At 64.9% G+C, this 26,472-nt stretch overlaps 1 protein-coding gene across 1 annotated transcript; it reads left to right on the top strand.

The window, feature by feature from the left end:
• The first annotated feature begins 618 nt into the window (after positions 1-618).
• Positions 619-26,472, top strand: BAZ2A (bromodomain adjacent to zinc finger domain 2A). Its single transcript, XM_062015313.1, has 24 exons — positions 619-688; positions 6,734-6,871; positions 9,471-10,061; positions 13,635-13,805; positions 14,217-14,411; positions 15,803-16,027; positions 16,937-16,997; positions 17,087-17,195; positions 17,920-18,021; positions 18,116-18,326; positions 18,413-18,474; positions 19,097-19,162; positions 19,237-19,428; positions 19,525-19,779; positions 20,850-21,064; positions 21,218-21,292; positions 21,423-21,585; positions 22,720-22,779; positions 22,851-22,986; positions 23,068-23,597; positions 24,936-25,161; positions 25,283-25,438; positions 25,527-25,706; positions 26,456-26,472. Exons 2-24 carry the CDS (start codon positions 6,736-6,738, stop codon positions 26,470-26,472), a joined length of 4,134 nt encoding a protein of 1,377 aa, XP_061871297.1. The 5' UTR covers positions 619-688; positions 6,734-6,735.

Raw genomic sequence — 26,472 nt, 5'->3', positions numbered from 1 at the left:
GGTGCAGGGGGAGGCTGCAGGATGGGGTTCAGCTGCACAGGGCCCCTCGCCCTGGGGGAGGTGACGGGAGGGACCCCCATGCGTGGGGTACAGCTGTTTATGGGGAGGGAGGGGGGCTACTGGCGTGGGGGGAGGAACGGGTCGCGTTGGTCCCAGCCCCGTGTGTTTTCCCCCCGCTGCTTCCTCCCTGCCCCCGTTCCAGCTCCACCATTCTGCGGCACAAAGGGCCGCCGCGGGGCCGCCCCCGCCCCGACAGCTGCCGCTTTGTCCGCGGGGTCCCGGGGGGCCGCGCCGGCCCGGCCCTCCCCGCTGCGGGGCTGCGGCACCGGCCCCGCGGGCAGCGCCACCCTCCGCTCCCCTCCCCAGAGCGCCGCGGCCGGGCCGAACCGCGGGGGGCGCAGGGGGGGGCTGCAGGCCGGGACGGCATCGCGCGGCCGCGCTGCTGCGGCGGGGGGCGGCGGGGGGACAGCTCGAGCCCCCTGCCCGGGGAAGGCAGCGCGGCCGCTTTAAATGGCGCGGCGCGGCGCGGGGAGGGGGCGGGGGCGGCGCTGACATCACGCGGGGCCGCGAGCACCTGCGCCGCCGCCCGGCACCGGCTCCGCCACCGGCTCCGCCGCGCTCGCTGCCCCCGCCCCGCTCCCCGCGGGCACCGGGGCTGGCGCCGGCCCGGCGCCGCCGCCCCCCGCAGGTACGGACCGCGCGGGACGGGACCCGGGGCCGACCCCCCGCACCCCCCACGCCAACACGCACCGGGACCCCCCGGCTCTGAACCGGGACCCTCCGCCGGCTCGGGAGCTTCAGCCGCGCGGGGAACTCCCCGCACCGGGCAGGAATTGGCATAGATACCCCTTCCCCACCCGCCCCTGCTCCGCCGAGGCTTCCCCGGGACCGGCGCCCCCCCCCCGGGACCCCCTCCGCGCCCCCCCCGCACCGGCACCCGGCGGCGCCCCCGGTCCCTGCGCAGCGAGGCCTGGACGGTGCCGCGTGACGTCAGCGGGGATCCCGGGGGCCGGGGCAGCCGCGCGGCCCGGGATGGAGCGGGGAGGGGGCGTCCGCTGGGCCCGGGGCGCGCTCGGGGACTGGGGAGCGCGGGGGGGGAACCGGCCCGGGTCCGCAGACCCCCCCTCCACCTCCCGCGCGCGGCGCCGCCGGTTCCCCGGGGCCGGGCGGGGCGAAGGGAGAACGAAGAGGGAAGCGGCGGCGGGGGGGGGACACGGAACGGGCCCGGGGGAGGGGGGTGCGGGGCGGGGCGATCCCGGCGATGGGGGGGAACCGGTGTGGGGGGGGGGGGGAGGGCGGCCCCGCGTGGGGATTCCCCCCGCCCTGACCCCGCCGGGGGCGGGGATCCCCTCCCACGTGGGCGCGCGCGGGCCGCCCCCCCCCTCCCCTTTCCCCTCCCTCCCCCCCCCCCCCGTCCGGTGACGCGCGCGCGCCGCTCCCGGTGACGCGATGGCGGCGGCGGTGACGCGCGCGGCGGGGGGCGGGCCCGGGACCGCCCGGCGGCGCGAGGCGCTTCCTGCCCTGCGCCGCTGTCTCGGCTCCGCTCGGCGCGGCGGGTCCGGTGCTGCGGCCCGGCCCGGCCCGGTCCGCGCCATGCGGAGCCGCCTCCCGCCCCGCGCCGCCTGAGCCGGGCCCGGAGCCCCCGCCGGGCCCGCGCCGCCGCCTGCCAGGTGCGGGGTCGGGGCTGCGGGAGGGGGGGGGTCGGGGCGAACGGCCCGCGGCGGCCGTTAATGACCGGTGTGGGGGGGGGGTGGAGGGGGGGGCGGTTGGTGACCGGCGCGGGCGGCTCCGGTGGGACCTCGCTCCTCGGGTACGAGCCCCGCCATCCCCCCGGCGCATCCCGCTGAGACTTCTCCCCCCCTCCGCTCCTCACCGGCCCCGGCCCGACCCCGCTCCCCTCCCGCCGAGGCCTTAGACCCGGCCTGGAGCCGCGGCGGGGGTACAGACCCCCCCGTCCCCGGTGACCGGTGCGGTTCCCCCCTGCGTATGGTCTCGGACACAGGAGCGAGACACTTCACCCCCCACGGCCTGTCCCGTGTCCATCGTGTCGTGTGTGTGTCCCCCTCCCCGGCCGGGACCCCGCTGCGGCGGCGGGGGGGGCATTGCCCCGCCGTGGGGCGGCGGTGGGGCTGCGGGGGGTTGCGGTCGCCGCTGGGCGCGGTGTCGGGGGCGGTCCCGGGGCCGTGTCCCTCCGTGCCTGTGTCCGTCCCCCCGCAGGAAGTGGCCGGGAAATGGCAGCCGGTTGTTGCGTCTCCTTGTTTTTGAAACGTCCTTTTTAATCAGGTCGCGTCTCACTCCCGGGGCTGCCGGTGCCGTGCCGGGGGAGGGGGGGGTCGCGTTCGCCTCGGAACGGCAGCGCTGCACCCCCCGATGACCCCCAACACCCCCCCAGGCCTGGGGCTCTGCATCCCACCCTCCTTGTCCCCGGCTGGGCCCGGGCCCGGTGCCGGTGGGTGAGACCCCGGCGCCCGAGGCGCATCCCCGGGCAGGGAGGGGGCGGCCCGTAACCCCCCCGACACACGACCCCCGTCCCTCGCCGCCTTCGCCTCGCCGCCGGCTCCGGTTACGCGCCGTGGCCCAGTTCTGCAGCTCCGCCGTGGGTCACGTGCGGCGTGGCGGGGGGAGCGAGGCCACGGCGGCAGGAGCCCCAGGGCCGGGCAGGAGCCCCAGGGCCGGGCAGGAGCCCCGAGGCTGGGCAGGAGCCCCAGGGTCAGGCAGGAGCCCCAGGGTCGTGCGGGAGTTCCAGGGTCAGACAGGAGCCCCAGGGCCGGGCAGGAGCCCCGAGGCTGGGCAGGAGCCCCAGGGTCAGACAGGAGCCCCAGGGCCGGGCAGGAGCCCCGAGGCTGGGCAGGAGCCCCAGGGTCAGGCAGGAGCCCCAGGGCCGGGCAGGAGCCCCGAGGCCAGGCAGGAGCCCCAGGGTCAGGCAGGAGTGCTGAGGCCCAGCAGGAGCCCCGAGGCTGGACAGGAGCCCCAGGGTCGGGCAGGAGCCCCAGGGTCAGGCAGGAGCCCCAGGGCCCAGGCAGGAGCCCCAGGGCCGGGCAGGAGCCCCAGGGCCGGGCAGGAGCCCCGAGGCCAGGCAGGAGCCCCAGGGCCGGGCAGGAGCCCCGAGGCCAGGCAGGAGCCCCAGGGTCAGGCAGGAGCCCCAGGGCCGGGCAGGAGCCCCAGGGCCCAGGCAGGAGCCCCAGGGTCAGGCAGGAGCCCCAGGGCCGGGCAGGAGCCCCGAGGCCAGGCAGGAGCCCCAGGGTCAGGCAGGAGTGCTGAGGCCCAGCAGGAGCCCCGAGGCTGGACAGGAGCCCCAGGGTCGGGCAGGAGCCCCAGGGTCAGGCAGGAGCCCCAGGGTCAGGCAGGAGCCCCAGGGTCGTGCGGGAGTTCCAGGGTCAGACAGGAGCCCCAGGGCCGGGCAGGAGCCCCGAGGCTGGGCAGGAGCCCCAGGGTCAGACAGGAGCCCCAGGGCCGGGCAGGAGCCCCGAGGCTGGGCAGGAGCCCCAGGGTCAGGCAGGAGCCCCAGGGCCGGGCAGGAGCCCCGAGGCCAGGCAGGAGCCCCAGGGTCAGGCAGGAGTGCTGAGGCCCAGCAGGAGCCCCGAGGCTGGACAGGAGCCCCAGGGTCGGGCAGGAGCCCCAGGGTCAGGCAGGAGCCCCAGGGCCCAGGCAGGAGCCCCAGGGCCGGGCAGGAGCCCCAGGGCCGGGCAGGAGCCCCGAGGCCAGGCAGGAGCCCCAGGGCCGGGCAGGAGCCCCGAGGCCAGGCAGGAGCCCCAGGGTCAGGCAGGAGCCCCAGGGCCGGGCAGGAGCCCCGAGGCCAGGCAGGAGCCCCAGGGTCAGGCAGGAGCCCCAGGGCCGGGCAGGAGCCCCAGGGCCCAGGCAGGAGCCCCAGGGCCGGGCAGGAGCCCCAGGGTCAGGCAGGAGCCCCAGGGCCGGGCAGGAGCCCCGAGGCCAGGCAGGAGCCCCAGGGTCAGGCAGGAGCCCCAGGGCCGGGCAGGAGCCCCGAGGCCAGGCAGGAGCCCCAGGGTCAGGCAGGAGCCCCGAGGCTGGGCAGGAGCCCCAAGGCTGGACAGGAGCTCCAGTGTCAGGCAGGAGTGCTGAGGCCTGGGAGGAGCCCCAGGGTCAGGCAGGAGCCCCGAGGCTGGGCAGGAGCTCCAGGCCCAGGCAGGAGCTCCAGGGTCAGGCAGGAGCTCCAGTGTCAGGCAGGAGTGCTGAGGCCTGGGAGGAGCCCCAGGGCCGGGCAGCAGCCCCGAGGCCGGGCAGGACGTGCCAGCCTCTGCCCACGCCGCGCCCCAGCGTTGGCCGAGCTCCCAGCGATGCCGAGGGTGGCTCCAGCACCCGCAGCGCTCGGGGTGTCCCCAGACAAGGGCGAGCTGCAGCGTGTGACCTGGGGCATTGCTTCCCACCTGCCTCATCTCCCACCTCCTGCCTTCTGTTTGCCCCTCCTGGCTGTGCATTTTGGCTCCTGGCCCCGTCCCCACGCCTGGCACGTGCCCAGTCTGCGGCGCTGAGCTGTGGCCACCCCTTGTCTGGTCCTGGCAGCGTCCCTTTGCTGCCTCCCCTGAGCTCCAGCAGCCGGGTCTGTGCATCACACGCTGTGTGGGACAGGAAAAGCTCTTTTCCTTTTCCAGCCTCCCCGTGTCCGGTGTCCCCGTGGTGACCAGGGGCTGGGCAGTGCCAGCCCCCGGGGTGTGGGGTGGCTCTGGGGCCATTCCAGGACATCCAGGAGCGATGTGTGTGTGTGGCAGCCGTGTCACTGCCCCTTTGGGTCTCTCTGGTGGGTGAATCACTGGTGTCCCTGGGCCAGCTGTGAGAGGGTTTGGTGGCCCCGTCTCCTCCAGCCCCCAGCAGCTGATGTGTGATGAAATCCCTGCCTGGGTTTCGACACGAGCTGCTGGTGCTGCGGCATCTGCTGAGCGTGTGGCAGCGTTGGCCCTTCCGGAGAGCTCGGTGCAAGCGGTGCCACCTCAGCCCATGGCACGGCAGGACGGGCAGGTGCCAGCCGTGGTGGTCTCATGGGCTGTCTCTGTGGGTCCCCCCCACACCAGCACCGGTGTTCCTGTCTCAGCTCATCTGAGAGTGCAGGGACTCGGCTGCCTCACCTGCCAGGACTCTCTCAGGTGGCTGCAGGGTCCCCTGAAGGTCACCAGCGGCTCCTGCCCTGTCCCTGGGCCTTGCTGGCACAGCTCTGAGGCTGCTGCTCGCTCCCTCCTGGCTGGGACACGAGGCAGATCCTGCCTGGAGGATCCCCAGGGCTGGGTGTGGGTTGTGCTGTGGGGTCTCCTCTGGCTCAGGGGGGTTGTGGCTGAGGTGGGATCACTGACTGTCACCACAGAGGCCTTGCAGTGCTGGGATCTCCTGGGGTCACGGAGCTTCTCTGAGGAGACCAAACAGCCCCTGGGGATGTGGCACCAGGGAGTTGGGCGCTTGGGGTTAACGTGGGTGAGCTGTGCTCCCCTGGAACTGCCAGAGCAGAGCTGTGAGACCTGAGCTGTGCTCCCCAGGACCTGCCAGAGTAGAGCTGTGAGACCTGAGCTGTGCTCCCCCGGAGCTGCCAGGGCAGAGCTGTGAGACCTGAGCTGTGCTACCCTGGAGCTGCCAGGGCAGAGCTGTGCTCCCCGGGACCTGCCAGAGCAGAGCTGTGAGACCAGAGCTGTGCTCACCTGGAGCTGTGAGACCAGAGCTGTGCTCACCTGGAGCTGTGAGACCAGAGCTGTGCTCACCTGGAGCTGCCAGAGTAGAGCTGTGAGACCAGAGCTGTGCTCACCTGGAGCTGTGAGACCAGAGCTGTGCTCACCTGGAGCTGCCAGAGTAGAGCTGTGAGACCAGAGCTGTGCTCACCTGGAGCTGTGAGACCAGAGCTGTGCTCACCTGGAGCTGTGAGACCAGAGCTGTGCTCTCCTGGAGCTGTGAGACCAGAGCTGTGCTCTCCTGGAGCTGTGAGACCAGAGCTGTGCTCACCTGGAGCTGTGAGACCAGAGCTGTGCTCACCTGGAGCTGCCAGAGTAGAGCTGTGAGACCAGGGCTGTGCTCACCTGGAGCTGTGAGACCAGAGCTGTGCTCACCTGGAGCTGCCAGAGTAGAGCTGTGAGACCAGAGCTGTGCTCACCTGGAGCTGTGAGACCAGAGCTGTGCTCTCCTGGAGCTGTGAGACCAGAGCTGTGCTCTCCTGGAGCTGTGAGACCAGAGCTGTGCTCTCCTGGAGCTGTGAGACCAGAGCTGTGCTCACCTGGAGCTGTGAGACCAGAGCTGTGCTCACCTGGAGCTGTGAGACCTGAGCTGTGCTCCCCTGGAGCTGCCAGGGCAGAGCTGTGCTCACCTAGAGCTGTGAGACCTGAGCTGTGCTCCCCTGGAACTGCCAGGACAGAGCTGCCAGGGCAGAGCTGTGCTCTCCTGGAGCTGTGAGACCTGAGCTGTGCTCCCCTGGAGCTGCCAGGGCAGAGCTGTGAGACCAGAGCTGTGCTCTCCTGGAGCTGTGAGACCTGAGCTGTGCTCCCCTGGAGCTGCCAGGGCAGAGCTGTGCTCCCCTGGAGCTGCCCAGCTCATGGCAGAGGCAGCATTGCCAAGGGGCACTGCAGTGCCAGGGGGGTTTGGTTGCTGCTCCTCACCCTCCCCACATTTCCTTCCCCACAGCGCTTCCCCAGGCTCCCGGCCTGGCACAGGGAGCAGCTCTGCCCTGGCACAGGGAGCAGGGGGTTCCCTGTGGCCCCTCTACCCCTGGGGCTCACCCTGATGCCTTTTCTTCCCTCCACAGAAATGGAAACAAACAACCATTTCAACTTCACTGGCCTTTCCTCCACACCCACTGCCTCAGGACCGAAACCCACGCCTGCCTCAGGGGACAGCCCCTTCGCCCACGGCTCCCCGCTCGGCTTCCCCCAGCAAGGGAAAAGTGAGTCTGTGTGTGTCTGTGTGTGTATATGTGCACCTGTCTGTGTGTGTGTCTGTGTGTGTGTCTGTGTGTGTGTCTGTGTGTGTCTGTGCACCTGTGTATGTGTGTGTCAGTGTGTGTGCACCTGTGTACATGTGTGCTTGTGCCCCCGTGCGTGCACGATGTGTGTGTCTGTATGTGTGTTTGTATGTGCCTGTCTCTCTGTGTGTGTGTATGTGCCTGTCTCTGTGCCTGTCTGTGTGTATGTATGTGCCTGTGTGCCTGTGTGTGTGTGTATGTGCCTGTCTCTCTGTGTGTCTGTGTGTGTGTGTATGTGCCTGTCTCTCTGTGTGTCTGTGTGTGTGTGTATGTGCCTGTCTCTCTGTGTGTCTGTGTGTGTGTGTATGTGCCTGTCTCTCTGTGTGTCTGTGTGTGTGTGTATGTGCCTGTCTCTCTGTGTGTCTGTGTGTGTGTGTATGTGCCTGTCTCTCTGTGTGTCTGTGTGTATGTATGTGCCTGTCTGTGTGTGTATGTATGTGCCTGTCTGTGTGTGTGTGTATGTGCCTGTCTCTCTGTGTGTCTGTGTGTATGTATGTGCCTGTCTCTCTGTGTATCTGTGTGTATGTATGTGCCTGTCTGTGTGTGTATGTATGTGCCTGTCTCTCTGTGTATCTGTGTGTGTGTATGTGCCTGTCTCTCTGTGTGTCTGTGTGTGTGTATGTGCCTGTCTCTCTGTGTCTGTGTGTATGTATGTGCCCGTGTCTGTGTGTGTGTGTATGTGCCTGTCTCTCTGTGTGTCTGTGTGTGTGTATGTGCCTGTCTCTCTGTGTATCTGTGTGTATGTATGTGCCTGTCTGTGTGTGTGTGTATGTGCCTGTCTCTCTGTGTGTCTGTGTGTGTGTGTATGTGCCTGTCTCTCTGTGTGTCTGTGTGTGTGTATGTGCCTGTCTCTGTGTATCTGTGTGTATGTATGTGCCTGTGTGTGTGTGTATGTGCCTGTCTCTCTGTGTGTCTGTGTGTGTGTATGTGCCTGTCTCTGTGTATCTGTGTGTATGTATGTGCCTGTGTGTGTGTGTATGTGCCTGTCTCTCTGTGTGTCTGTGTGTGTGTATGTGCCTGTCTCTGTGTATCTGTGTGTATGTATGTGCCTGTGTGTGTGTGTATGTGCCTGTCTCTCTGTGTGTCTGTGTGTGTGTATGTGCCTGTCTCTGTGTATCTGTGTGTATGTATGTGCCTGTGTGTGTGTGTATGTGCCTGTCTCTCTGTGTGTCTGTGTGTGTGTATGTGCCTGTCTCTGTGTATCTGTGTGTATGTATGTGCCTGTGTGTGTGTATGTGCCTGTCTCTCTGTGTGTCTGTGTGTGTGTATGTGCCTGTCTCTGTGTATCTGTGTGTATGTATGTGCCTGTGTGTGTGTGTATGTGCCTGTCTCTGTGTATCTGTGTGTATGTATGTGCCTGTGTGTGTGTGTATGTGCCTGTCTCTCTGTGTGTCTGTGTGTGTGTATGTGCCTGTCTCTGTGTATCTGTGTGTATGTATGTGCCTGTGTGTGTGTGTATGTGCCTGTCTCTGTGTATCTGTGTGTATGTATGTGCCTGTGTGTGTGTGTATGTGCCTGTCTCTCTGTGTGTCTGTGTGTGTGTGTATGTGCCTGTCTCTCTGTGTGTCTGTGTGTGTGTGTATGTGCCTGTCTCTCTGTGTGTATGTGCCTGTCTCTATGTGTCTGTGTGTATGTATGTGCCTGTCTGTGTGTATGTATGTGCCTGTCTCTCTGTGTGTGTGTGTGTGCATCTGTGTGCCTGTCTCTGTGTTTGTGTCTGTGTCCCCAACCCTGGGCACAGAGAGGGGGCAGCAGCACATCCCAGCACGTGGGACCAAAGCCAGGGCTCTGGCATGTGCCCACCAAAGCCTTGGCCTGGAAAGGCTGTGCCAGAGCAGGGGCTGTGTGTGGATTTGGCCTCAGCTGATCCGGCACAGCCCTGCCAAGCGCTCGCCTGATCCCCGGCAGCCTGCGGCTCTCGGCACAACGCCGACGGGACGGTGTCACCAGGCAGAGCTCTGTGTGCCAGGGGGTCTTGGGGTGGGGAGAACCAACCCAGCTCTGTGCAGGGGGTTTGGGTGAGGGAATGGGGGTGTTGAGCCTGGAGAAGACGCTGAGGGGAGCCAGCAGCACTCTCTGACACTCCCTGCCAGGAGGCTGCAGGGAGCTGGGGTCAGTCTGCTCCTGAGGGGCAGCACAAGAGGAAAGGGGCTGGAGTTGCCCCAGGGGAGGTTGAGGCTGGAGCTGAGGCAGAACTGTTTCCCTGAGGGGGGTGTCAGCCCTGTGCCAGGCTGCCCAGGGAGCTGGGGCAGTGCCCAGCCCTGGAGGGACCCCAAAGCCGTGGGGTGAGGTGCTGAGGGGTCAGTGCTGGGCTGGGCAGGGTGAGGGCAGGGCTGGGACTGCAGCAGCTTCAGGGGCTTTTCCAGCCCAGCCCATCCCACGATTCCCCAGGCTGGGGGTTCACTGGCTGCCAGGTCATCCCACTGTCCTCAAACCCTCTCACGCTTCCCTTTGGGGGTTGGGTGTGTGTCAGAGCAGCTCCAACCCCCCCCAACCCCTCACCTCTCTGCTTCCCTCACAGGTCTGAACGGGGGGATGAATGTCAATGGCTTCTCTACTGTATCTCACCCCAGTACTTCAGGGACCTTCGCCCCCAGCTCTCCGCCCGCCGGGACGCCGCCGCTCCGCGCCTACGACTGCCTCTGGGACTACTCCCCGTACCCTGGCGCCGGTGGCCTCAAGGACAGCGGCTCCCCAGCTCCCTCCCAGCTCTCCAGCCTTGCACAGTTCCCCCTCAACGGTGTCACTGGGGGGTCCAGACCCTCGTCCCCCGGCCACGGCACCAACCTCCGCGCTGCCGGGCAGGAGTTTTGGGGCAACGGCACGTCCGGCTCCATGGGGTTGAACTTTGACTCGCAGGAGCTCTACGACTCGTTCCACGAGCAGAGCTTTGAGTTGATGCAGAATGGGCCTGGGGGGTTTTACACTGCTCCCCAACACTCTCCCATGCTGGCTTCTGGCACTCAGCCCTTCTCGCTGCCGCCGGCCCCGCCGGAGGAGCCGGGCGCCGGGGAAGGAGACGCCGATGGCACAGCCAAAGAGATGCCCCCGGCCATCACCGAGAATGGGGGTGGGCTGGTGGGCAGCAGGGAGCTGGAGGAGGCACAGCCAGGTAGGAGCAGAGCTGCACCCTTGGGAGCCTGAGCTGGGATGGTTGGGGTTGGACATCAGCAGCCCGACCCACCTGCGCCGTGACACAGCCAAAGTGTGACCTGTTGTGTCTTGGGGTCACTGCTGGGATCCTGTTAAAGCAAAACCAGGCTCAGCCTGTGCTGTGTGTGAGACCCAGGGGCTTGGGGGGGTTGTGTGCCTGGGGGAGACTCAGAAGCCCCCCTGTCCTGATTGGGATCCCTTTAAACCACAAACAGACTCAGCCTGTGGTGGGGAGGTTGTGTGCCAGGGGGAGATCCAGCAGCCCCCCTGTCCTGGTTGGGATCCCTTTAAACCAAAACCAGGCTCAGCCTGTGCTGTGTGTGAGCCCCAGGGGCTTAGGGGGGTTGTGTGCCTGGGGGAGACTCAGAAGCCCCCCTGTCTTGGTTGGGATCCCTTTAGACCACAGCCAGGCTCAGCCTGTGGGGATTTGGGGGGAGTTGTGTGCCAGGGGGAGACCCAGCAGCCCCCCCAGCCAAGGTGTGACGTGTTGTGTCTTGGGGTCACTTTGGGATCCCCTTAGACCAAAACCAGGCTCAGCTCATGATGTGTGTGAGCCCTGGGGATGTAGGGGGTTGTGTGTCTGGGGGGACACTCAGAAGCCCCCCTTAGCCCCCCTGTCCTGGTTGGGATCCCTTTAGACCACAACCAGGCTCAGCCTGTGGGGATGTGGGGGGAGTTGTGTACCCCAGCAGCCCCCCAGCCCATGTGTCCCAGCCAAGGTTTGATCTGTTGTGTCTTGGGGTCACTGCTGGGATCCCTTTAAACCAAAACCAGGCTCAGCCCATGCTGTGTGTGAACCCCAGGGGCTGTGGGGGGCTTGTGTTCCTGGGGGACACTCAGAAGCCCCCCTCAGCCCCCCTGTCTTGGTTGGGATCCCTTTAAACCACAACCAGGCTCAGCCTGTGCTGTGTGTGAGCCCCAGGGGATGTGGGGGGGTTGTGTTCCTGGGGGTACACTCAGAAGCCCTCCCCAGCCCCCCTGTCCTGGTTGGGATCCCTTTAAACCACAACCAGGCTCAGCCTGTGGGGATTTGGGGGGAGTTGTGTGCCAGCAGCCCCCACGTCCCTCATGTCCTGGCCAAGCCCCAGGGGCTGTGGTGGGGTTGTGTGCCTGGGGGAGACTCAGAAGCCCCCCCAGCCAAGGTGTGACCTGTTGTGTCTTGGGGTCACTGTTGGGACCCTTTAAACCACAGCCAGACTCAGCCTGTGGGGCTGGGGGGAGTTGTGTGCCAGGGGGAGTTGTGTGCCAGGGGGAGACCCAGCAGACCCCCCAGCCAAGGTGTGACCTGTTGTATCTTGGGGTCACTGTTGGGACCCTTTAAACCACAGCCAGACTCAGCCTGTGGGGCTGGGGGGAGTTGTGTGCCAGGGGGAGTTGTGTGCCAGGGGGAGTTGTGTGCCAGGGGGAGACCCAGCAGCCCCCCCAGCCAAGATGTGACCTGTTGTATCTTGGGGTCACTGTTGGGACCCTTTAAACCACAACCAGGCTCAGCCCATGCTGTGTGTGAGCCCCAGGGGATGTGGGGGGGTTGTGTGCCTGGGGGTACACTCAGAAGCCCTCCCCAGTCCCCCCTGTCCTGGTTGGGATCCCTTTAAACCACAAGCAGACTCAGCCTGTGGGGATTTGAGGGGAGTTGTGTGCCCCAGCAGCAACACCAGCCCATGTGTCCCAGCCAAGGTTTGATCTGTTGTGTCTTGGGGTCACTGCTGGGATCCCTTTAAACCAAAACCAGGCTCAGCCTGTGGGGATTTGGGGGGAGTTGTGTGCCAGGGGGAGACCCAGCAGCCCCCCCAGCCAAGGTGTGACTTGGGGGTCACTGTTGGGACCCTTTAAACCACAACCAGGCTCAGCCCGTGCTGTGTGTGAGCCCCAGGGGATGTGGGGGGGTTGTGTGCCTGGGGGTACACTCAGAAGCCCTCCCCAGCCCCCCCTGTCCTGGTTGGGATCCCTTTAAACCACAACCAGGCTCAGCCTGTGGGGATTTGGGGGGAGTTGTGTGCCAGCAGCCCCCACATCCCTCATGTCCTGGCCAAGCCCCAGGGGCTGTGGGGGGTTTGTGTGCCTGGGGGAGACTCAGAAGCCCCCCCAGCCAAGGTGTGACCTGTTGTGTCTTGGGGTCACTGTTGGGACCCTTTAAACCACAACCAGGCTCAGCCCATGCTGTGTGTGAGCCCCAAGGGATGTGGGGGGGTTGTGTGCCTGGGGGTACACTCAGAAGCCCTCCCCAGTCCCCCCTGTCCTGGTTGGGATCCCTTTAAACCACAAGCAGACTCAGCCTGTGGGAATTTGGGGGGAGTTGTGTGCCAGCAGCCCCCACGTCCCTCATGTCCTGGCCAAGCCCCAGGGGCTGTGGTGGGGTTGTGTGCCTGGGGGAGACTCAGAAGCCCCCCCAGCCAAGATGTGACCTGTTGTGTCTTGGGATCACTGTTGGGACCCTTTAAACCACAGCCAGACTCAGCCTGTGGGGCTGGGGGGAGTTGGGGGGAGTTGTGTGCCAGGGGGAGTTGTGTGCCAGGGGGAGACCCAGCAGCCCCCCCAGCCAAGATGTGACCTGTTGTGTCGTGGGGTCACTGTTGGGACCCTTTAAACCTCAGCCAGGCTCAGCCCATGCTATGTGTGAGCCCCAAGGGATGTGGGGGGGTTGTGTGCCTGGGGGAGACTCAGAAGCCCCCCCAGCCAAGGTGTGACCTGTTGTGTCTTGGGGTCACTGTTGGGACCCTTTAAACCACAACCAGACTCAGCCTGTGGGGCTGGGGGGAGTTGTGTGCCAGCAGCCCCCACGTCCCTCATGTCCTGGCCAAGCCCCAGGGGCTGTGGTGGGGTTGTGTGCCTGGGGGAGACTCAGAAGCCCCCCCAGCCAAGATGTGACCTGTTGTGTCTTGGGGTCACTGTTGGGACCCTTTAAACCACAGCCAGACTCAGCCTGTGGGGCTGGGGGGAGTTGTGTGCCAGGGGGAGTTGTGTGCCAGGGGGAGACCCAACAGCCCCCCCAGCTAAGATGTGACCTGTTGTGTCTTGGGGTCACTGTTGGGACCCTTTAAACCTCAGCCAGGCTCAGCCTGTGGGGCTGAGGGGAGTTGGGGGGAGTTGTGTGCCAGGGGGAGTTGTGTGCCAGGGGGAGACCCAGCAGCCCCCCCAGCCAAGATGTGACCTGTTGTGTCTTGGGGTCACTGTTGGGACCCTTTAAACCACAGCCAGACTCAGCCTGTGGGGCTGAGGGGAGTTGGGGGGAGTTGTGTGCCAGGGGGAGACCCAGCAGCCCCCCCAGCCAAGATGTGACCTGTTGTATCTTGGGGTCACTGTTGGGACCCTTTAAACCTCAGCCAGGCTCAGCCCATGCTGTGTGTGAGCCCCAGGGGATGTGTGTGTGTGGGTTTACATGCCAGGGGGACCCCCAGCAGCCCCCCCAGCCCAATACTGCTGCTGGCAGCAGCTTGTTGTCTCCCTGTGCTGGGGGCTGCCGTGCCCTGGGGCTCTGTGCCCATCCCACCCCGTTGCCCCAGGCTCTGTTTCTCTCCCTTGCTCCCTTTAGACTTGAAGATGTGCAGCTACAACGGGTCAGCGCCCGGCACGGAGGCGCCTGTGCTGGGCCCCGGCGCGGGCAGCGGCTGCCTGGGGGACACGTCCCCCATGGCCCCCCGGCTGGAGGACACCCACATCCTCAGCGAGCACCCCCTGGAACCCTTCGAGTCCTTGGCCAGAGGTAGGGGGGAGGCTGGGGGTGGGTGAGGGCAGGACGGGCAGCGGCTCGTGGCCTCGGGAGGCTGCTCCAGGGCTGCTGCAGCAGCTCGGGCTCCGGGCAGCGCCTCCCCCATTCCCTCCCCTCCCTGCAGCCGGGTTCCCTGCGTGTCCTTCCCCTCCCCTCCGGGCTGTTGCTCAGCGTTTCCCCGCTGCCATCCCCAGCCACGGCCATTTTGGGCTCCCAGAGGAGGGGGCGTGGCTGGGGGAGGTAAGGGGGGGGGTCCCAAATCCTTTAACCCTTCACCTGCCGGTGCCTTTTCATCCCACCACTGGGGGAGAGGGGGCGTGGGATGGGGGGAACTTGAGGCAGCCCCCGGGAGCGGAGCCACGGGGCTCTGCGTGCCCCCAGCCCCGGTCCCGATGCTCATCCCAGACCCCGGCACCGGGGACCTCTACGCCATGGACGACTCGCAGCTGGTGAGCGACAAATCGCCTCTGGAGGAGCCCCCCGACCTGCCCTGTGCCTCCAGCCCCCCGCTGCACGCCGCCGGCCCCTTCGGCCTCCTGCCCGCCAGCCCCCCGCCCGCCCCGCTGCTCGCCGGGTCTGCCTCGCCGCCCGCCCTGCACGGTACGAGCCTCAGCGGCGCTGGTACAGCCATACCAGCAATGGTACAGCCTCAGGGGTGCTGGTACAGCCTCAGGGGTGCTGGTACAGCCTCAGGGGCGCTGGTACAGCCTCACTGGCACTGTTACAGCCTCAGGGGCGCTGGTACAGCCTCAGGGGCGCTGGTACAGCCTCAGGGGCGCTGGTACAGCCATACCAGCAATGGTACAGCCTCAGGGGTGCTGGTACAGCCTCAGGGGCGCTGGTACAGCCTCAGGGGCGCTGGTACAGCCATACCAGCAATGGTACAGCCTCAGGGGCGCTGGTACAGCCATACCAGCAATGGTACAGCCTCAGGGGCGCTGGTACAGCCTCAGGGGCGCTGGTACAGCCTCACAGGCACTGGTACAGCCTCAGCGGCGCTGGTACAGCCTCACTGGCGCTGGTACAGCCATACTAGCAATGGTACAGCCTCACTGGCTCTGGTACAGCCACACCGGTGCTGGTACAGCCTCACCGGCGCTGGTACTGCCTCACCGGCGCTGGTACAGCCTCACCGGCACTGGTACAGCCTCACTGGCACTGTTACAGCCTCAGGGGCGCTGGTACAGCCTCGGGGGCGCTGGTACTGCCTCGGGGGCGCTGGTACAGCCTCGGGGGCGCTGGTACAGCCTCACCGGCACTGGTACAGCCATACCAGCAATGGTACAGCCTCAGGGGCGCTGGTACAGCCTCAGGGGCGCTGGTACTGCCTCGGGGGCGCTGGTACAGCCTCAGGGGCGCTGGTACAGCCTCACCGGCACTGGTACAGCCATACCAGCAATGGTACAGCCTCAGGGGCGCTGGTACAGCCACAGCAATGCTGGTACAGCCATACCAGCAATGATACAGCCTCAGGGGCGCTGGTACAGCCTCAGGGGCGCTGGTACAGCCACAGCAATGCTGGTACAGCTACACCGGTGCTGGTACAGCCTCACTGGTGCTGGTACAGCCATACCAGCAATGGTACAGCCTCACTGGCTCTGGTACAGCCTCACTGGCTCTGGTACAGCCTCACTGGCTCTGGTACAGCCTCACTGGCTCTGGTACAGCCACAGCAATGCTGGTACAGCCTCACTGGCACTGGTACAGCCTCACTGGCACTGGTACAGCCTCACTGGCACTGGTACAGCCACACCAACACTGGTACAGCCTCAACATCATGGTGCTGTCCCCCCCAGCCTGGGGAGAGGGGATGGGCACCCCCAGGCATTGCTCTGTCTGTACTGGGGACCCCCCAGGAGTTGTTGTGTCTGGGTGGGCACATGCCCCATGGTGGGCGCCTCTGCACACCGTGGGCAGCGTGGGGAGGGGGTGGCACCCGGTGGCACCCGGTGACGGGCAGAGCGGGGACGTGACGCGGTGCCACCCCCCAGGCGGCAGCGGTGACCTGGAGGGCGGCAGCCACGCGGCGCTGGAGGAGCCGGAGTCCCTGGAGCTCAACCCTCCTCTGGAGCCTGAATCCCCGGCCCCATCCGCAGAGGAGGAGGAGGAGGAGGAGGAGGAAGAGGAGGAGGAAGCTGCTGACAGCTGCCCAGAGACTTCGGCTGCCCCGGAAGGCGAGAGCGAGGAGACGGCCCCGTTGATTGTGTCGGCTGCAGGTAGAGCCACAGGCACCACCCCACAACACACCCACACCTGAGACACCCAGCCCACCCCATCCCCCCCTATCCCTCCTATCCATCCCACCCCATCCCATCCCATTCCCCCCATCTGATCCCACTCCATCCCATCCCATCCCTCCAATCCCATCCCCCCCATTCCATCCCACCCCATCTCATCCCACTCCATGCCACTTCATCCCATCCCCTCCACCCCATCCTATCCCCTCTATCCATCCCATCCCATCCCAGCCCCCTTCCCATCTCATTCTCCCCATCCCACCCTAATCCCATCCCACCCCATCCCATCCTCCCCATCCCATCTTGTACCCCCATTCCCCCCATCCCATTCCCCCCATCCCATTCCCCCCATCCCATTCCCCCCATCCCATTCCCCCCATCCCATTCCCCCCATCCCATTCCCCCCATCCCATTCCCCCCATCCCATTCCCCCCCTTCCCCTTCATCCCAATCCATCCCACCCCATCCCTCTCCATCCCACTCCATCCCCTTCATCCCACTTCATCCCATTACCCCCATCCCATTACCCCCCATCCCATTCCACCCCATCCCCTTCATCCCACCCCATCCCATCTCACCCCATCCCATCCCATCCTTCCCATTCCCCCATCCACCCCACCCCATCTTGATCCCCGCATCCCACCCCATTCCATCCTCCCTATCCATCCCATCCCACCCCATCCCATTCCCCCCATCCCACCCCTTCCCCTTCATCCCACTCCATCCCCTTCATCCCATTACCCCCATCCCATTACCCCCCATCTCCTTCATCCCACCCCACCCCATTCCATCCTCCCTATCCATCCCATCCCACCCCATCCCATTCCCCCCACTCCCACCCCACCCCATCCCCTTCACCCCCCACCCGGGCCCTGCCCTGTCCCGCAGGTGACGTCCCGCGCCGCCGCATCGCCACGCAGGAGGAGGTTCGCTTCCCGCTGCAGCACGGGTACGTGACACCCACCCCCTGCCCACCCCAACCCCCTCCCCTGCCCTGCCCACCCCCCACCAGCCCTGGCTGAAAGTCCTTGTGCTCAGGTGGAGGCGGGAGGTGAGGATCAAGAAGGGGAATCATCGGTGGCAGGGAGAGACCTGGTACTACGGGCCCTGTGGGAAGAGGATGAAGCAGTTCCCAGAGGTGATCAAGGTACAGAGGCCAGTGCTGGGTTACTGAGGGATGGAACATGTGTGTGAGGAGGAAAGGCTGCAGCCCTGGGGCTGTTCAGCCTGGGGAACAGAAGCCTGAGCTCAGGGGCACCTCAGCAACACTTTTAGGTATCTCCCCAGCTGCAGAGGGACAGGGAACTGCTGCAGAGGCCAGTGCAGGGACACCAAGATGATCAGGGCACTGGAGCATCTTCCTGAGGAGGAAAGGCTGCAGCCCTGGGGCTGTTCAGCCTGGGGAACAGAAGCCTGAGCTCAGGGGGATCTCATCAGTGCTGCTGAGTCCCTAAAGGAGGATGGATGGGGCCAGGCTTTGTGCTGGGGTGGCCAGTGGCAGGACAAGGGGTGATGGGCACAGGCTGGGACACAGCAAGTGCCCCTGGCCCAGGAGGAGCAAGTCCTTTGGTGCTGAGCTGAGGGAGCCCTGGCCCAGGCTGCCCAGGGAGGGTGTGGAGGCTCCTTCTCAGGAGGTTCCCAACCCCCCCTGGACACGTTCCTGTGCCCCCTGAGCCAGGGGAAGCTGCTGGAGCAGGGGCTGGGGCTGGAGCAGCTCTGCAGGTCCCTTCCCACCCCTCCCCACTGTGTGATTCTGTGATACAAGACCCAGGGATGAGCAGGGTGAGGATGGATGTAGTGACCTGGGCTACCCCAGGGGTCTGCCAGAGCCTCCTCCTCACTGCCTTCCTCCTCCTCCTCCTCCTCTGCAGTACCTGAGCAGGAACGTGGTGCAGGACGTGCGGCGCGAGCACTTCAGCTTCAGCCCCCGGATGCCGGTGGGAGACTTCTACGAGGAGCGAGACACCGCCGAGGTGGGTTTGGGTGGGTGGGGGGCAACTGAGCATCCCCTCCCATCCCCCCCACCCCCCACACTGTGCCTTGGAATGACCCAGATTTGTGCTGCAGGGGCTGCAGTGGGTGAAGCTGAGCCCCGAGGAGATCCCCTCCCGCATCCAGGCCATCACGGGCAAGCGCGGCCGACCCCGCAACGCCGAGAAAGCCAAAGCCAAGGAGCCAGCGGCCGTGAAACGGGGCCGAGGGCGGCCCCCCAAGGTCAAGATGGTGGATTTGCTGAGCAAGACAGATGCAAGGCTGCTGAAGAGGCTGGAAGCTCAAGGTACCCCCCCTATCCCAGCCCACCTCACCTCTCCCAGCCTGGCTCAGGTGGGGCCCCATCACAACCCGTCCTCTCTGCTCTCACAGAGGTGCTCAGCGATGAGGATAAGCTGAAAATGAGCAAAATCAAGAAGAAAATGAGGAGGAAGGTATGAGTTTGTAAATGTGTAAAGGGTGGGTGTGAGGAGGATGGAGCCAGGCTGTGCTCAGGGATGGCCAATGATAGGACAAGGGGCAGTGGGAATAAACTGGAACACAAGAGGTGACAAAGACACACAAGGCAGGATTTGTTCCCTGCTGAGGTGAGGGAGCACTGGCAGGGGCTGCCCAGATGGGCTGTGGAGGCTCCTGCTCTGGAGACATCCCAAACCCACCTTGGCCTCATTCCTGTGCCTCCTGAGCATGAGGAACCTGCTTGAGGGGGCTGGAGGAGCTCTGGAGGTTCCTTCCCACCCCCATCACTGTGTGATTCTCTGGTTGCACTGGCACAGGAGGAGAAACTCCTGGCAGGGGCTGCCCAGATGGGCTGTGGAGGCTCCTGCTCTGGAGACATCCCAACCCCAGCTGGATGAGTCCCTGTGTGCCCTGCTCTGGGTGCTGCTGCTCTGGCAGGGGGCTGCACTGGATGAGCTTCCCAGCTCCCTTCCAGCCATTGAGGTTCTGGGATTCTCTGAGTGGCTGTGGGGGGCTTGGGATGGCTCTGAGACCCTTCCAGGTTTGGGGAAGGGGATTCCCTGGTGCAAGTCCCCAAGCTGGTCCTGTCCCTTCCAGGCCAAGAACAAGCAGAAGCAGGAAGCCAAAGCCCCCAGGGCGAAGGAGGTGAAGAAGAAAACCAAGGTGAGTCGACAGGTCCGAGGGGATGGGGAAGGGGAGAGGAGATGGAGCTGCTCTCCCCACACATCTGTCCTCAGGCCAAGGAGAAGAAAGGCAAATTGGAGAAGGGGAAGGACAAAGCACGGCCCAAGGAGAAGAAGGGCAAAGGGGCTCGGAAGGCAGACAAGGGCCTGGTGGCCCAGCGGCGCCTGGAGGAGCGGCGGCGGCAGCAGCTCATCCTGGAGGAGATGAAGAAGCCCACGGAGGACATGTGCCTGGGGGATCACCAGGTGGGCTGAGGCACGGGGAGGGAGGGGGCTTGGTGTGGCAGCAGCCTTGCTCACTGCCTCAGCAGCCCTGACCTCCTTATCCTCCTTCCCCCACAGCCCCTTCCAACCTTCTCCCGCATCCCGGGCCTCATCCTGCCCAGCCGCGCCTTCTCCAACTGCCTCACCGTGGTGGAGTTCCTGCAGAGCTACGGCAAAGTCCTGGGCTTTGACCTGGCCAAGGATGTGCCCAACCTGTGCACACTGCAGGAGGGGCTGCTGGGGGTGGGGGACAGCGCAGGGGAGGTGCAGGACCTGCTGGTGAGGCTGCTGCGAGCCGCGCTCTACGACCCGGGGCTGCCGCCGTACTGCCAGGTGAGGAGAGCCCAACCCCTTCCCCACACACATCAAGGGTGTCAGGGCCTGCAAAACCCTGGGTGCTGCAGCCTCAGGGCAGCAGAGGATGGATCTGGGAGGTGCTGCTCTTGCTGCAGCATCCTGAGTCCTTGGGGTGCTTGTGTGTGTGTGTGTCCTGCTCAGGGATCACCCTGGGCTGGGGGGAGATGGGATCACACTCTGACACTCCCTACAGGAGGCTGCAGGGAGCTGGGGTCAGTCTCTGCTCCTGAGGGACAGGACAAGAGGAAAGGGGCTGGAGCTGCCTCAGGGGAGGTTGAGGCTGGAGCTGAGGCAGAACTGTTTCCCTGAGAGGGGTGTCAGCCCTGTGCCAGGCTGCCCAGGGAGCTGGGGCAGTGCCCAGCCCTGGAGGGACCCCAAAGCCGTGGGGTGAGGTGCTGAGGGGTCAGTGCTGGGCTGGGCAGGGTGAGGGCAGGGCTGGGACTCCTCCAAGGGCTTTAACAACCAAATGATTCTCTGGTTCTGAGGGAAAATTGGGGTTTTGGGGAGTTTTGAGGGAAAAAGTGGGGGTTTGGTAGAGTTTGAGGTGAAAGTTGGGGTTTTGGTGGTTTGAAAGGGAAAAAGTGGGGTTTTGGTGGACTTCTGAAGGCAAATGAAGTAATGAATGATAAGACAAGAGGAAAGGGGCTGGAGCTGCCCCAGGGGAGGTTGAGGCTGGAGCTGAGGCAGAACTGTTTCCCTGAGAGGGGTGTCAGCCCTGTGCCAGGCTGCCCAGGGAGCTGGGGCAGTGCCCAGCCCTGGAGGGACCCCAAAGCCGTGGGGCTGAGGTGCTGAGGGGTCAGTGCTGGGCTGGGCAGCGTGAGGGCAGGGCTGGGACTGCAGGACCTTCATGATCTCTTCCAATTGATTCTGATTCCTTGGCCTTGTTCCCATTTGGCTTTGTGTTCCTGGCCTGATTTTCCCATCCACAGGCTGCTGGTGTCTCCCCCTTCGTGTTTTCTCTCCACCTTGCAACCCTCCCTCCCCACACACACCATGAGGGCTGCAGGACCCTCCCCAAAACCCCCTTTTTTCCCTCCTCTGCCCAGTCCCTGAAGATCCTGGGGGAAAAAGTGTCTGAGATCAGCCTGAACCGCGACACGGTGTCGGAGATCCTGCGCTGCTTCCTGACGGCGTACGGGGCGGGCGAGGAGCTGTGCCACGGCCTCCGGACCAAACCCTTCCAGGCTCTGCCTCCAGAGAAGAAAGCAGCCATCCTGGCCTTCCTGGTGAACGAGCTCAACAGCAGTGCCCTCATCATCAAGTGAGTATAAACCTGGGGGCAAGTGTGAGGGTGGGGAGAGTGACCAAGTGTGTCCTGAGATTGGCATCCAGCCTGTGGGCACAACGGGGGTCCCTCTCTTCCACAGCAGAGCTTTGCCCCTGGTAGTCACCCCTCTTCTTCCTCCCCTCACAGTGAGATTGACAAGACCCTGGAGAACATGTCCAGCTACAGGAAGAGCAAATGGATCATCGAGGGTCGTCTGCGCCGGTGGGTGCCAAGCGCCGGTTGTCGTGGCCTCAGCACCTTCCCCTTCGGGGCTGGGGGGAAAAGCTGTGGTGTAACCACGTGGGGTGGGCAAAGAAAGTGGGCAGCAGCTGCCTGTGCTGTGTGTTGGCAGGTTGAAGGTTGCCCTGGCCAAGAAGACGGGTCGTCCCGAGTCGGAGATCACGGGGCTGGAGGACGGTCGGCGCCGGCGCAGCTCCCGCCTGACGGAGGAGCCGGGGCTGGAGATGGAGGAGGAGGAGGAGAGCAGGGGCCGGAGATCCCGCAGGGAGGAAGAGGTGTGGAGGGTGTGGGAGTCGTGGTGGGGAGCAGAGGTGTGGGGACAGTGCACTTTGGGGGTCTCTTTTCCACACAGTTCCCCAGGGCTCAGAGGTTCGTGTGTGCAGCAGTGATGTGGGTGTGGGGATCGAGGCACCCTCAGGCGTGGGACTGTGAGAGTGAGAGGGCCCTGGGCAGGCTGCAGCCATGGGCTGAGGGCAACGGGCTGAGGTTGCCCCAGGGCAAGTGCTGGGTCCTGCCCTTGAGCCACCCCAAGGCCAGGCAGCTCCAGGCTGGGGCAGAGGGGCTGGAAACTGCTGGAGGGAAAGGGCCTGGGGGGGCTGGTGCCAGGGGCTGAACAGCAGCCAGCAGCGTGCCCAGGGGGGCAAGAAGGCCAAGGGCAGCCTGGCTGGGCTCAGCAGTGGGGTGGCAGCAGGAGCAGGGCAGGGATTGTCCCCTGTGCTGGGCCCTGGGGAGGCTGCAGCTCCAGGGCTGTGTCAGTGCTGGGCCCCTCACTCACTGCCACAGGGACACTGAGGGGGTGCAGCGTGGCCAGAGCCGGGCACAGAGCTGGGGAAGGGGCTGGAGCACAAGGGGCTGGGGAGGGGCTGAGGGAATGGGGGTGTTGAGGCTGGAGAAGAGGCTGAGGGGAGACAGGAGCCCTCTCTGACACTCCCTGCCAGGAGGCTGCAGGGAGCTGGGGGTCGGGCTCTGCTCCTGAGTGACAGGACAAGAGGAAACAGCCTCAAGTCACTCCAGGGGAGGCTGAGGTTGGAGCTGAGAGAGAACTTTTTCCCTGAAGGAGTTCTGGGGAGGAAAGTGGGGTTTGGTGCAGTTCAGAGAGAAAAAGTGACGTTTTAGAGGAGTTTTGAGGGCAAAAATGATGTAATAAATGCCAGGACAAGAGGAAAGGGGCTGGAGTTGGCCCAGGGGGGGTTGAGGCTGGAGCTGAGGCAGAACTGTTTCCCTGAGAGCGGTGTCAGCCCTGTGCCAGGCTGCCCAGGGAGCTGGGGCAGTGCCCAGCCCTGGAGGGATCCCAAAGCCATGGGGTGAGGTGCTGAGGGCTCAGTGCTGGGCTGGGCAGGGTGAGGGCAGGGCTGGGACCCAGGAGCTCAAAGGCCTTTTCCAGCCCAGCCCATTCTGTGCTTCCCCAGGCTGACACGTCCATCTCCAGCGTCCCGGAGCTCGAGAGGCAGATTGAGAAGTTGGCCAAGGTGAGCAGGGAGTGGGGGGCTGTGGGTTTGGCTGCTGTGGCTGTGGGTCACTACCCTCTGCTCCTCTCCAGAGACAGATGTTCTTCCGCAAGAAGCTGCTCCATTCCTCACAGACACTACGAGCAGCTTCTCTGGGCCAGGACCGGTACCGGCGCCGATACTGGGTCATGCCCCACCTCGGGGGCATCTTCGTGGAGGGCACGGAGGGTGAGTGAGCTCCAGGGATGACCCTTCATAAGGGAGGATGGGAAAAACCCATCATGTCATCTCCTCCTCCCATCCCTGCAGTGGCTGAGCCCCTGGCCCCCGAGCCCCAGGAGCTGAAGGCATCTCCCCACGTGTGCCCGGTGAAGGAGGAACCGGTGGACGTGCCCGTCGCCCCTCGCCCAAGCTGCCCGGTGTCACGGGCCCGTGGGAGGCCCAGGAAGAACAGAGAGGAGCTGGCACAGCACTGCAGCCCCAAACCAACCCCCCCACCTCCTCCTGTCAACGGCATCCTGGAGGAACAAGTGGCCCTGGGGCAGAGCCAGCACGACCTCAGCCAGTCTGCCTTCCTGTCCTGGCTGAGCCAGACACAATCCTCCCTGCTCAAGGACTCCGTCCTCACCCCGGCCAGCAGCCCCGGCAAGGGGGACACGGGGCTCCCGCCGCCCCAGGAGGAGGAAGAGGAGGAGGAAGAGGAGGAGAGTGTCCCAGAGGCAGCAGCAAAGCGAGGGCCCTGGTTTAACCTCCTGCCCCGGACGCCCTGCGACGACAGAGCCCCTCTCGCTACCTCCTCAGCCCAGCCCCGCGGGCAGCCCCGTGGCACAGCCAGGCAGGTGGGTGCTGGGGGCTGGCATGAGCCCCCTCAGCTCTGGGGGCTTGGGAAGTGGGGGGACACACACACAGATGGGTGCTGGGGGGAGCAGGATGGGGCCTTGGACATGGGCATCTGGGAAAGTCAGCGCTGGGGGGTGCTGAGAGAGCCCGGGAGAGTCGAAGTAGCCACAGGGGTTGGGGGCTACGGGGCTGGGGGTGGGAGGGTTGAGGGGTGCAGGGCAGGGATGAGGAGGGGGTGCAGGTTAATGCTGATGGGGGGGATTCAGGTCTGTGCTGAGGAGGGGGCTTCAGGGCAAGGCTGAGGAAGGGGTGCAGGTCAGGGATGAGGAAGGGGGCTTCAGGGCAAGGTTTAGGGGGAGTTCAGGTTAATGCTGAGGAGGGGGATTCAAGTTAAGACTGAGAGGGGGGTTCAGGGCAAGGCTGAGGAGGTGGGGGTTCAGGTTAATGCTGAGAGGGGGGTCCAGGTCAGGGATGAGGAGGGGGGTGCAGGTTAATGCTGAGGGTGATTCAGGTCAGGGCTGAGGAGGTGGGGGTTCAGGTTAATGCTGAGGAGAGGGTGCAGATCAGGGCTGAGGAGGGGGGGGGTTCAGGTTAATGCTGAGGAGGGGGATTCAAGTTAAGACTGAGAGTGGGGTTCAGGGCAAGGCTGAGGAGGGGGTGCAGGTTAATGTTGATGGGGGGATTCAGGTCAGGGCTGAGGAGGGGGTGCAGGTCAGGGATGAAGAGGAGGCTTCAGGGCAAGGTTGAGGAGAGGGTGCAGGTCAGGGATGAGGAGGGGGGTGCAGGTTAATGCTGAGGGTGATTCAGGTCAGGGCTGAGGAGGTGAGGGTTCAGATTAATGCTGAGAGGGGGGTCCAGGTCAGGGATGAGGAGGGGGCTTCAGGGCAAGGCTGAGAAGGGGTGCAGGTTAATGCTCAGGGCAATTCAGGTCAGGGCTGGGGAGGGGGGTGTTCAGGTTAATGCTGAGGAGGGGGATTCAGGTTAAGGCTGACAGGGGGCTCCAGGTCAGGGCTGAGGTGGGGGCTTCAGGGCAAGGCTGAGGAGGGGTGTGCAGGTTAATGCTGAGGAGGGGGATTCAGGTTAAGGCTGACAGGAGGGTCCAGGTCAGGGCTGAGGAGGGAGTGCAGGTCAGGGATGGGCAGGGGGGGTTCAGGTTAAGGCTGACAGGAGGGTCCAGCTCAGGGCTGCGGTGGGGGCTTTAGGGCAAGGCTGAGGAGGGGGCTGCAGGTCAGGGATGAAGAGGGAGGTTCAGATCAGGACTGAAGAGGGGGAGTGTGGCTCAGGGCTGAGAAGTGGGTACAGATCTGCTCCTTCTGACCCACTCTGTCCCCTCCCAGCTGAACGGCCTCCCCTCTGCCACCCCCGCGGCTCCGCTGCTCGCCTCCACGCCGGTGCCCGCCGGTGCCAGGGCCCACGGCGCTTGCCCCAGGAGCCGGGGCAACCCAGAGAAGCTTCAGGACATTCCTGAGCAGCCCAAGCGCCGAGGACGACCCCCCACCAAGTTCTTCAAGCAGATTGAGCAGAAATACTTGACTCAGCTGACGGAGCAGCCCGTTCCCCCCGGTGAGAGCCCGGCGCCGTGCCCGTTGCTGCGGGGTGCTGATGCCCACAGGGGTGCTGAGTGCCCACAGGGGTGCTGAGTGCCCACAGGGTGCTGAGCTGCCTCGGGGTGCTGCCTTTGCAGAGATGCAGAGCGGGTGGTGGTGGCTGCAGGACCCCGAGGAGCTGGAGGCCGTGGCTCGGGCGCTGCACCCGCGGGGCATCCGGGAGAAGGCGTTGCACAAACACCTCACCAAGCACAAGGAGTTCCTGAGGGAGGTTTGTCTCCGCTCCACCACCGGTAAGAGGTGCCCAGGATGGATGGGATGGAGGAAGGGGAGGGTCAGTAGGTGCCCACCTCACTGAGAAACCTCCATCCTCACCCCCAGACCCCATCTTCCACCCGCGCCCCGAGGCGGCCGCTGCCGCCGTGTCTCAGGAAGCCCTGGCTCAGTGGTCGGTGATGGACAGAGCCTACGAGACCGACCTGGCTGTGCTGCAGTGGGTGGAGGAGCTGGAGCAGCGTGTGCTCATGGCTGACCTGCAGATCCGGGTATGGGCACTGCCAGGCACCGCTGCCAGCTTGGCCGTGGCTGGGGGGTGGTGGGGAGGCCTCTGGCAGGGGTGGCCTTGGCCAGGGGGGTCTCAGATGGGTGCTGTGGTGTCGTGGCATCATCCAGGAGCCATGGTGCAGTGGCCTTGGACAGATGCCACAGTGGCCTCAGCTGAGTGCCATGGTGTGGTGGCCTTGGTTGAGTGCTGTGGTGGCCTTGCCTGGGTGCTGTGGTGTCGTGGCATCATCCAAGTGCAATGGCCTTGGATGGGTGTCACGGTGGCCTCAGCTGAGTGCCATGCTGTGGTTGCCTTGGTTGTGTGCTGTGGTGTCATGGCATCATCCAGGTGCCATGGTGCAATAGCCTTGGACAGAAGCCACAGTGGCCTCAGCTGAGTGCCATGGTGTGGTGGCCTTGGTTGTGTGCTGTGGTGTCATGGCATCATCCAAGTGCAATGGCCTTGGATGGGTGTCACGGTGGCTCAAGCTGAGTGCCATGGTGTGATGGCCTTGGTTGTGTGCTGTGGTGGCCTTGCTTGTGTGCTGTGGTGTCATGGCATCATCCAAGTGCAATGGCCTTGGATGGGTGTCATGGTGGCCTCATCCAGTTGCTATGATGCAGTGGCCTTGCCTGGGTGCTGTGGTGTCATGGCATCATCCAGGAGCCATAGTGCAGTGGCCTTGGATGGGTGCCACAGTGGCCTCAGCTGAGTGCCATGGTGTGGTGGCCTTGGTTGAGTGCTGTGGTGTCATGGCATCATCCAGGTGCCATGGTGCAATAG

This window comes from Colius striatus, chromosome 26 (assembly GCF_028858725.1).
Source record: "Colius striatus isolate bColStr4 chromosome 26, bColStr4.1.hap1, whole genome shotgun sequence".
Classification (NCBI taxonomy): domain Eukaryota; kingdom Metazoa; phylum Chordata; class Aves; order Coliiformes; family Coliidae; genus Colius; species Colius striatus.
Note: the sequence above shows the minus strand (reverse complement) of the source record. Positions and strands in the feature narration are given on the sequence as shown.

Excerpts from the sequence above, each read along its gene's own strand:
- BAZ2A (XM_062015313.1), top strand. The coding sequence starts at position 6,736 with ATGGAAACAAACAACCATTTCAACTTCACTGGCCTTTCCTCCACACCC. Across the intron at positions 21,065-21,217 it reads AGCAGTGCCCTCATCATCAA|TGAGATTGACAAGACCCTGG; the intron begins GTGAGTATAAAC and ends CTCCCCTCACAG. Across the intron at positions 21,586-22,719 it reads GATCCCGCAGGGAGGAAGAG|GCTGACACGTCCATCTCCAG; the intron begins GTGTGGAGGGTG and ends GTGCTTCCCCAG.